Source organism: Alnus glutinosa, chromosome 7 (assembly GCF_958979055.1).
Source record: "Alnus glutinosa chromosome 7, dhAlnGlut1.1, whole genome shotgun sequence".
Lineage (NCBI taxonomy): Eukaryota > Viridiplantae > Streptophyta > Magnoliopsida > Fagales > Betulaceae > Alnus > Alnus glutinosa.
Window position 1 is genome coordinate 8,834,650 of NC_084892.1, and position 10,894 is coordinate 8,845,543.

The following is a 10,894-nucleotide window of genomic DNA, read 5'->3' on the forward strand; positions in this document are numbered from 1 at the left end:
ATACTACATGTCAATTTGCCAGCACAGCCACCAATATAACCTTCGTTCTCAAACTACAATTCAAAAGGTATGTTGCTAAGTGAAATAATTTCGTATATTTTATGGCTTCTAACAACTACTACTTTGATGTCACTTTGCAGAAGCGTCGTCACCCATACAACTTTCGATCCCAATCTGCCAGACGAGAGGTATGTCGCTATCTCAATTGTCCCTCGAATTATATTTGTATTCATATATACAAAATGAACCTTACAATACATACCTAGTACTATTTCATAGTTATTCATGTCACTATTTCATAGTACCACTTACCTACTATGTTGTTTTATAACAATGATTTCAGTAGAAAGATAAAAAAAAAAAACAAAAAAACAAAAATTCAATGACACTAAAAAAAGAAAAAATGAACCTTTAATAACTTCCACTGTCATAAAGTTATGTTTGTTCCCATAGATGTCAACGTCTAATATTCTAAGAAGGTCTCCTCGTAAGAATCCCCGACAACCACCATTAGTTATTGAACTAGAGGCCCAAAATGCTCAAGCGAACTGGAAGCCTGCACACGAGAGAGTGTTACTCGACATCCTCATGGATCTGGTCAAGGCTGGTGTAAAAGGCTCATTCGGGCAACACTTAGGACCAATTACCAAGGATCTCAATAATCATATTAGTGACGGCACAATTTATCGAAAAGAACAAGTCAAAAGAAAGATCACTTACCTCAAGACGATGTACAAAGAGTACACTGACCTTATCAACGGTGCGATAACTACTGGATCGGGGTGGGACACTGAGAGAAATACAATCGCCTTGACCGCCGAACAATGGATACAATTGAGGGATGTAAGTATTTTTGCCAACAATTTAAGACACACATGCGATGTTACAATTTCCTATGCTTACGAAATGTACTGTTGTTTTACAGGTCTATGGATCCGACAAGTACTATAGATTCCGTGGTGGGCCGCCTGCACATTACGACGACTTGGTCTACATATTCAAGGGGACACACGCCACCGGGCAACTACGGTACGCTAGTACACAGTCCCCACCGGACAGTGGGGAGCAGCGCGGTGTCAACCTCAATCTCCCACCGGATGTCGTAGATTTATCTGACCAGGAATGCAATCCACCACAGAGGAAGATTGGCAAGTCAAAGAGGGCTGCCTCCCCAGCACGAAGCCAGCCAGCAAGTAAACGTTCCGCAGATGATGCCGCAGTTGTGGAGAAATGGACCAGCAAATTAGACTGCATGCGTGAGCATTTCGAGTCCTTCTACATCCACTCAGTAGGCAGCTCAAGCCGGAGCAACGCTGGATCTAGTCGTCCCTCGCCCCAGCAGATCCAACCTAGCCCCCTCCAGTCGCACAGGACCCTTTAGCTGTGGCCATGCCAATTATTAATAAAATGAGGGATCAACTTGGATTGGACTCGATCTCATACGTAAAAGTGTGCAAATTCATTGTAGCCCAACCACTAATGGCTACCATGTTCATTCACATGGATGAAGACGGACAACAACAGTGGCTACTCGAATTTAAGGACTGAGGGGATGCATGAGTTACACTATTTCATCTTATTATGCAGTTATTATGATGTATATTTATTATCTACATTGACATCATATCACTACTAACTGACCTTCTGAACGATGCTATTTTTTTATCATTATATCGATAGAGTACTTGTTTTCCCTCGTATTCAAAAACCGCGTACGTATAGAATTGTCTATAATTCTGTTTCTAATACTGTGTGTATGCCATTTAATGCCTATTTTCTCTTTTCGAACATGTTTGGTATAGTTCTTTTGCCAACGATGGAATTTGGTGGACCATCAGGGGAAGAGGATGAATGGGTACACTGGGAGGATCTCATAGATGGCCTGCCTGATCCAAACTCTGACGAGACAGACTCACGGTATGGAGGACATAACGGAGGCATCGACGACGTTCGTATCTATTTAGACTCTGTTCTAGAGCAACTGTTCGAGATGGCGCAACACCACGAGATTGTGGCAGACCAATTACCACCATTGATGCGTATTCCTCAACGGACCTCAATTCTGAGGGGACCAATGTGGATACATTGGGTGTTAACGAATCCGAATCCGAGAACGTGTAAGGAGCAATTCAGAATGTCATCCACAACGTTTTGTCGTCTTTGTAACACTCTGAAAAATAATCATCTTCTGATCTCTAGTCGGTTTGTCAAGATTACCGAACAAGTGGCTACGTTTTTACTTGTCGTCTGTCAAGGTCACACGATGAGGGCGGTGGCTGATAGGTTGCAAAGATCACTTCAAACAATTCATAAATACAGTCATCAGACATGCAAGGCACTTTGCAGGCTCGGGAAGACAGTCATACAGCCCACGTTAAAAGTAATGCCTCACCCATATGTCTCCAGCAACGGCAAATTCTATCCATGGTTTGGGGTAAGCAACATTCCAGGGTTGTGAAATGGATATTTTTAAAAATTTCTATAAATCCTATGCTCTTACGAAATGTATTGTGAATTCATCAATTACTTTTTTGCAGAACTGCATTGGTGCAATTGACGGCACGCAGATTGACGCTGAGGTTAGGGGTATGAGCGCCTTGCCATTCCGTAGTAGGAAGAAAAAACCCACGCAAAATGTCATGTGCGTGGTCGACATGGACCTTTGCTTTACGTATGTGTATGCTGGGTGGGAAGGAAGCGCACATGACTCGCGTATTTTTTCGGAGTGCATAAATGATCCTGCACTTCGCTTCCCAGCGCCGGCCGACGGTAGTGTCTGATGATATATACATTATGTTTTATAGTGTGGATTGATCGCATCATCAATTATTTATTCCGTTGTAGCATTAATATTGACCGAGTGACAATTACTTTGGTAGGTTACTTTTACTTGGTGGATTTAGGATACGGCTGTTCTCTGGGGTTCATGCCACCATATCGCAACGAGAGATATCATCTGGCCAGTTTTCGTGGCAGACGTGGTGGTCCCAGGGGTAAGCTCGAAACATTTAATTACAGACACTCATCACTGCGGTCAATAGTAGAGCGAGCGTTCGGGATAATGAAGAGACGGTTTCGTATCCTGAACAACATGAACCCGTACGCAACTGACTTCCAGCGACTTATCATAGTTGCATGCTGTTGTATTCATAATTTTATACGCAAGGATTGCGGAGAGTCCGATGAGTTATTCAAAGAAGCTTTACGCCAAATGTACGGGGACGAATGGTACAATCTGTCACGTTGCGATCATTTACCATTCCTGCAAACCGTGGTACCGGGTCATCAGCCGAACAGATCCGCCGAGAGTAAACGGTATATGGAGCTTTACCGGGATGCCATGTGCGAGAGCATATGGAACTCAATGCACAAGGATTGAAAATAAAAGGTTAGACTTGGTGAGTCAAAGATTAGTAAATTTATTTCAAAAAACAGTGGCTTATTCTTTTATTATAGATCAACTTTCAAGCACTTGTTGTATTTGAAAATTCTTTTCTGCAATTGCATATTTATTGACTTCATTAGGCATATGACACCTTTTTACCTGTTGGTAGGGTGGGCTTTTGCTGATTATGTTCTGCAAAGATTGGCACCTCTTTGGGCGGGCGCTAGAGGACTAGAATTTACATGGGATTACATTTTGTAAGGCATCGATGCGAGTGCGAATCTGGTGCATTTATTTCTTATTGTATCTAATGTATTACTTTATAATTTGCAGCTTCAGACAATATCCTTAGTTTACCTACTAGTGGTTTTGACGTAAGTAATTTGAAAATATCTTAGAGTGTATTAATTGACATGAGAATGAAATTGATGTGATGTATCATGAGAATTTAGTACTCTACTGAATTAATATTTATGTAAAATAGTTGTTAAAGTTTTATTTTTTTATCAATATTATTGTATCATGAGAATTTAGTTTATCCTGCCTCTGTAAACAATTTTTACTTACTTTGTAACTTCGTAAAGATTGGATTCACAGTAAACAAAAAAGAAAGAAAAAAAATAGACTAAAGCTTAAGGTTACTGTTTAAACATGGGTTTTAGGAGATTGGGTGTTAATGATGAGTTATTTAAGGACTAGTGGTTTTTTCTTTGATGAGCAGCCTAGAACAAATATGGATTTTTGTATACATGACAAAATGGCTGAGGCAAACATAGTAATTTTGAGGGTTGTTCAAGAATACGGGTAGAATTGGTATCTCTTCCCATATGTATTTGCTTATATAATTGTATCCTGATAAAAAATAAAAATACAAAATTTAGAAAATAAAATTTTTGCATTAGTAGAATTGCCATAGTGCTACAATGGATTTTGTGTTATCAATTCTTTGTTTTTTAATTATAAATTGGGTAATGATTCACTACCACCTAAATATACAACTTTTCACCACCTTGCCTATGTGGCAAAGTGGTCCCTCACCTTAATTTATTTTAAAAAAATTAAAAAACTCAAAAAGTAGTGGGAGACCACCTTGCCACATAGGCAAGGTGGTGTAAAGTTGTATATTTGGGTGGCATTGAATCATTATTCTTATAAATTTGTAGCTTGATAAGAAAATATATATTATTTTGTTTTTGTTTTTGTATATGGAAAAGGAAGATATATTTAGATTACAAATTTTTTATGTTGCCGAGATCCGAACCAGGATTCTTTAAAGAATCCTGATTTTGAGGATTTGGAAACTCTAAATTTAGAGTTTCCAAATCCTCAAAATCAGGAATGGAATTGAATTAGATTTTTTTTTTTTTTTTTTTTTTTTTTTTTTATTTTTATGGGGAGGAGCCAAAACATAAATAAAAGGGTTAATTTTAATTTTAATAAGGGCCAAGCTTTCTTTTTAAGTCAAAAACATATATATGGAACTCAATCCTGGCCATGACTCATGAGGAGGTGGCTGCCCCTCTAGTTTAGCTCATGCTTAAAATCTCCCAGCTTATAGTCATATTTATAGCAATCCTAGCTAGATCTAATTAAATCAGAGATGGAATCAAGATTTTTCATCTGAAAAGGCGGCCAAAATATAAATGAATGATCAAATTTATTTTTAATAGGGGCTAAGTTAGCCTAATTTTTAAACCGGCCTAAAAACACATATATATTTAACTTCTTAAAAAATTTGAAAGGAAAATTTAAATACCGAAAGGGGGGCTATGGCCTCTCAAGATATATATATATATATATTTTTTCTAATTAACTATGGCCTCTCTTTGTCTAGCTATACATGGGTCCGTCCAGAATGAAATTATAAGTTTACTAAATAATAATAGTTTAAACAACCAAGTCATCCAAATCAGTTAGAATTAGCCCATATGTTTCTAAATACTAAAATGAAATGGTTTAAACAACGGGAATTAGAGGCTTTTAATTGGGTTTGCATTAGAGCATCTCCAATGCTCTAAACTCACTTTAGAATGTGACGTCCCTCGCTTTTGGGAATGATTAGGAATCTAAAAGGGTTCCCAAGAATATGAGATTCTCATGTTTGGTTTATTCCTAGGCATCTCGTAGGAATTATTTATGCTTTTCAAAATATCCTTATGTTTCTCTCTTAAAGTGCGTAAGGCTGTTAGATACGAAAGTAATTGGAAATTAAATAAAAAAATGACGAGGAAGATAAACTATATATAAACCATGGTTTAAGTCTCCAAGGTAGATTGCACATAGAATAAACCATGACATGCCATTACAAGTCCAAAGTGACAGATAGAAATAACCTATTCCCAGATCCATCATTCTAACATAAAGGATGAGGGACCTCTAGACCCAATATGAGCAATACAGTAGATGACTAACAACATGAGTAGTAATGCCATAGCCCGAGAAAGAGTAATAATTTTTTGGCCCGACCCTAACTCCCGTCGTATGACATCACAATTGTGCTTGCATTTTCTTTCAACTAATTCATCAACTCCATCATTAAAAGCATTCAATCTCTTCTCCAATTCCTCGAGACGTTCCATTAAAAGCTTTTCAGTAGCAGACATATTATCAACCCACGCAAAATAATCACAATCACCAGATTTCTGCATGCAAGCATAATAGGTAAAGTTGTCCTACAACACTTAGGACGAAGTACATACAATATCTAAATAAGAAATTACCTTATAATGTATACATCCATACCACTTTCTACCGGAGTTTGTTGATGTACGGGACTTCCTCACCTGTGCTGGGACTCCACAGTGACACAGCGGCGGACCACTCGACACGTCACTAGCCGTAGACATTTACTATAGATATTGTAGATAACATGAGCAATTTAGAAATACAAATATGTAACATTTATATATTTGGGTAGATGAACAAAAGGAATATCAACCTATAATGTTGTAATTTACTGCACACTGACAAACAGTATAAAAAATGTGTTCCAGGTGATGTCCTACGCTATTCCCACTCTTAAAGCAACCAAAATCCATAACTACATTTCAAACATTGCACGTTATCATTATAACCCTGGTGGCCTGCTTTACGATCAACATACATTGCATTTGCAATTATGCCTCTCATTTTAAAGGGAAATGTTAGATATTTTATCACTTTTTTTTTAAGAATTTGTTTTCAATATGAAGCGTTACAATCCGATAAAATTGTAGTACATTTTTCAAAACTGTTGTTTCATGAAATTATGACACATCAAGTTGGAATCAAATTGTTTTATTGGAGCTCAAAGAAAAAGGGAAGAGCTAACTCGTACCCTTGCTATAGAGTGAGATCATCCCTAATGTACGTACAATCGTTTTTTTAGTGAGGACTATGATCATATTGAAAACCACTCAACCCAAATCCTTAAGCTTATTATGGTACATATCCAATGTGTGACTTAATTGCTCAACAATCTCATGATTCTCATCATTGTTACAAAAACAATCTTCATTCGTCACATTGACTGCATTTTTCTTTAATTAACACAGCTCTAATACCACTATATATTAGGGGGATTTATCCCTTGTGCAGTTCTTTCAATGAGATCATAATATAACTAACATATTAAGACTTTATTAAACCCCTAATGATAGATTTTCCAGTGTGAAACTCAAGGTTTAAGGAAAAAAAAATATGTTCATATGTTAGGAGTTACAGAAATATTATGTCTGTACAAGCTCTGGAACAGCTGCTCCGTTCATCATTTCCTCCTAAAATCGACCCAATCTATTGAAAACCAAGAACCAAAGGGAACTCATCCTAGTTTGTTTTATTTCGGGTTTGATACTATCATCAAATGAAATAAAAATGCATGTTTAAGAACAAACACAGGTCGGTTAGCTTCTGGGGGTTATGGAAGAACAAACCAAGCCAACGAGGGTCGTTTTATTTGAGAAGAATGAAATGTATCTGCTCAAAACAAATTCATATATCAGAACATAGGAAAATACTAGCCATTTTAAGTTAAGGGCAACATGCCCACATGCAATAATCAACACAATTAAATGTTCAATTAATTCAAAATTCAACAGAGGGCACCCAGTCTCCAAATAATTTGCATGATGATCTTACAAGAAATACCAGGAAAGAAATGATTTTGGGGGGAATAAACATATTTTGAGCTACTTTTAGCCAATGGGTATAAAACCAAGCAATGTAGAAGCAAGTGGAACAACAGTATGCCGAAATTGAGCAAGAAAAACTTCATGGGTTCTCTTCAACAGGCGTACCAACTAAACAAGAGAGTAAATTGGGCATATTAGAGTATACCTATACACCTGCAATGCCTTCCACAGAGAGAGAGAGAGAGAGAGAGAGAGAGAGAGAGACCCTTCAGCTTCTGGGATGCGAATCCGGTGGTTTCTGTGTGATGGGTTTCAGAAGAAAAAGGAAACGCAGCAGCGATATGCGAGGAGACTGGGTTGATTTTCTGAAAAAGAAAGAAAGCATTTGTTCAAACAAGCTGCGGTTTTCAACAGAGGGCAGAATAGGAACAAATGACAATTCAAAACTGCATGAGGCATTAAAAGGAGCGCAACACGTGAAGGAAGAAAATTGAACTGAAATGAGCTAACCAGGAACAGTGCACGTGGGACCCACATAGCACGATGCTGTTCTGCATCGTCATTGAACAAACAACGCCAATATTAGTAGCTACAGCAGGATCAGATTTAGTTTTAGACAAAAAAATAATATCAGGATGATTTTTCCTGATAATTGACCTGAGGCTACAAATTGTAGAGGTATTGGCCAGACCTCTACAATTCTAGGATAGGATCTTCATGGAACTGGAGGGGGCATGCTCAAGCCAGACGCCTCAAAAGTGGGATGATCTGAGTCTGAACCAGAGCCAGTAGCAGCAGGGAGTCGGTCATCCACCCAAACCAGCTGTGTAACACTATGAGGCTTGCGGGAAGCTTTGTAAACTTTTTTAGCCTCTGTTGGAGAAGAAGTAATCTGGATGCCAGCCGAGATATCCATCTCAGTGTGTGGGGAGGGCAGAGAAACTGAGATATGCGGCTCGTTGAACAGAACAGGGCCAAGGACAGTAGTGGCCGATGGGGAGTGCTTAAGAGCTGTAAGAGAGAAAGCTGTTATGTCCATTCGGTCCTTAAGGTTGCGGGTGGACTGAGTAGGGGGGAAGATCGTCGCTTCAAAGGTGGTGAAGGGAGGTCCCCTGCTTCAGGAAATGTAGAGCGTTTTCTCCCATGAGCAAGGCTAGGCCAAGCTGGAGAAGATGAAGGAGACTGGGCAGGGGATAAACCACGGATGAAACCAGTTTGGGTTTTAGGGGGATAAGGATGGTAGCGAGATTGAGTTCCTCTGGAGACAGAGAGTTTCCAGAGTGGTGGGGCAGAGGGGTTGTATGTGGGTGGGGTGTAAGAAGGGGTTTGGGGTGGGTATTCTGTTGTAATTTGGAAGGGGGTCGAGGAAGGAAAACGATGGGTTGTTGGTAGGAAGGGTATGGGGCTAAAGGGTAGTCCAATGGGTTGTGAGAGTATGTGGATGAAGTGGGTTTATGGGAGCAGGCCCGGGTGAAGTGGGGATCGGTGTAGGAGATAAACCATGTAAGAAACAGTTTAGGGTTGCCTGATCCATGGATTGAGCCGAGAATTCCAAAGAAGAATGAAGGCCCTTACCTTTATCAGCAAGAGGCCCAACTGTGGGGGAGGCTGGTGACGTGGCTGATTCTTGGCCAGAGAAACTAATGTAGGGATTAACAGCAGCCACATGAGGGGGTGAACAGCCCGATTGGGTGAAGCTTGCTCGCCAAGTTGCATGGTATGGTGATAGAGGACCGGAGCACCTGCAAGCCGGAGAGTTGGGGACGTCACCGGAGAAGAAGTTACACAAATGAAAGCTGAAGCTATGTTCGGTGTAGTGGGCGCCGTGTCTTGTTGGGTTGTAGAGGTAGTAGTGATTGGTGGACTTGGAGCATAAGTTGATCGGGGGCCAGAAAGAACAAAAGCCCTAAGAGAGATCTCATACTTGCTTGAGGTCCCTGGGGAGGAAGAGCCGGAAAGAAATTCTTCCGGTATCCAATAAGACCATAAAGGATGCAATAGTCTACCAGGCGCTCATATAGATACCAAATCCAAATAGCAGATTTTCCAGTTCGGGGAAGGGAGAATCCAAGGACTAGAGGCCGTGTGGTATCAATGGCAACACGAAAACGGAGGTGATGGGTACTAACAATTACAGAGGCCTAACCTGGTACCACAAGAGAAAGAGTACCAAGAGACTTCGCGATGCTGATGGCGTTGCAGGCGGTCATGTTCTGAAGGGGCAAGCCAGGAACTTGGACCCAGAAGGGGCAAAGAACAGGGATCACCTCATCAAAGGTTAGTTCGGGTGTCCAAGGTTTGAGCAACAGCAGAGAACCCTTGATGTTCCAAGGACCAAGTTCCATGATTTTGTTGACATGGGCTTGGGTAGAGACCTTGATGAGGTATTTAGAGTCAGGTAGGTCGGCTATTTCAAAAGGATGAGCAAAAGTCCATGAGTTGGAAAGAGAGACACGGAGCCAATATGCAGAAGGCGGCCGGGATGAGAGGAGTTTACCAACTATACGGAAAAGCTCATGATGAGGTGCAACAAGGGGAATGGTTTCTAAGGTAGATGGGTCGTCACAGTTGAAGGCGTCGGTCTCTTCTATCAGAGCTTGCAAATTTTCTGGAAGCATAGCCATGAGGAGAAGCGAGAATGAATGTGAACATGAAAAGCAAGGGAGAAACAGGGAAAGAAGAGAAGTAAACGAGGTCAAAAAAGATTCATACTGAAAAGGTGTTCGTTGTTTTAGATAGTGGAGGACAGAAAGAAGTATGAAGGACGGTAGCAGAGAGGAGGTGGAGATTTGATGTGACAAAGAGATGAACAGAAGGTTGGGTTGGATGGTGAAAACCGAACTTTGGTTAGAGAGAAGGTGGAGTTTCTCTTACTAGGATGTGAGTAGTAATAGATGCCTAAAACCGAACATTTGTTACTTTTCAAGTGAAATCTCGTAGTGTACATGAAAGAGGGGGAAAAAAAAAAGAAGTGCTTTTATTGTTATTGGAAAAAAGAAAAAAGAAAAAGAAAAAAGCATTCACATCTTAATGTATGTACTTAATTTATTCAAAGCTTATTATTAGAGTAGGGTTTTCTTTTTGGAGACTATGAGTCGAATCCATGACAATAATGTTTTAAGTAATACATTTGTCACAATCCATAGAAGGATAATTCACTAATAGACCCAAAGATAAGTAACTTGACTTGTTCACATCTAGATTGTGAATGTTTGGAATGGATATTATGTAAGAAGATTGTGTTTTTGCTAATTCGACTTGAAGGATGATATAAAACTGATTGATTTATTTCCAATATCTTGTTATACTTCATTTATCAGTCACATTTAGAAGTTATAATTGAGTAATGTTAAAAGTTACTCTTTTGTCACTTAAAAAATTATGTGGCTTTTAAAATTAC

General features: G+C 39.5%; 1 protein-coding gene across 1 annotated transcript; it reads left to right on the forward strand.

Annotated features, from left to right (window-relative positions):
- The first annotated feature begins 1,816 nt into the window (after positions 1–1,816).
- Positions 1,817–3,379, forward strand: LOC133873213 (protein ALP1-like). Its single transcript, XM_062310945.1, has 3 exons — positions 1,817–2,434; positions 2,538–2,769; positions 2,880–3,379. Exons 1-3 carry the CDS (start codon positions 1,817–1,819, stop codon positions 3,377–3,379), a joined length of 1,350 nt encoding a protein of 449 aa, XP_062166929.1.
- Positions 3,380–10,894: the final 7,515 nt, after the last annotated feature.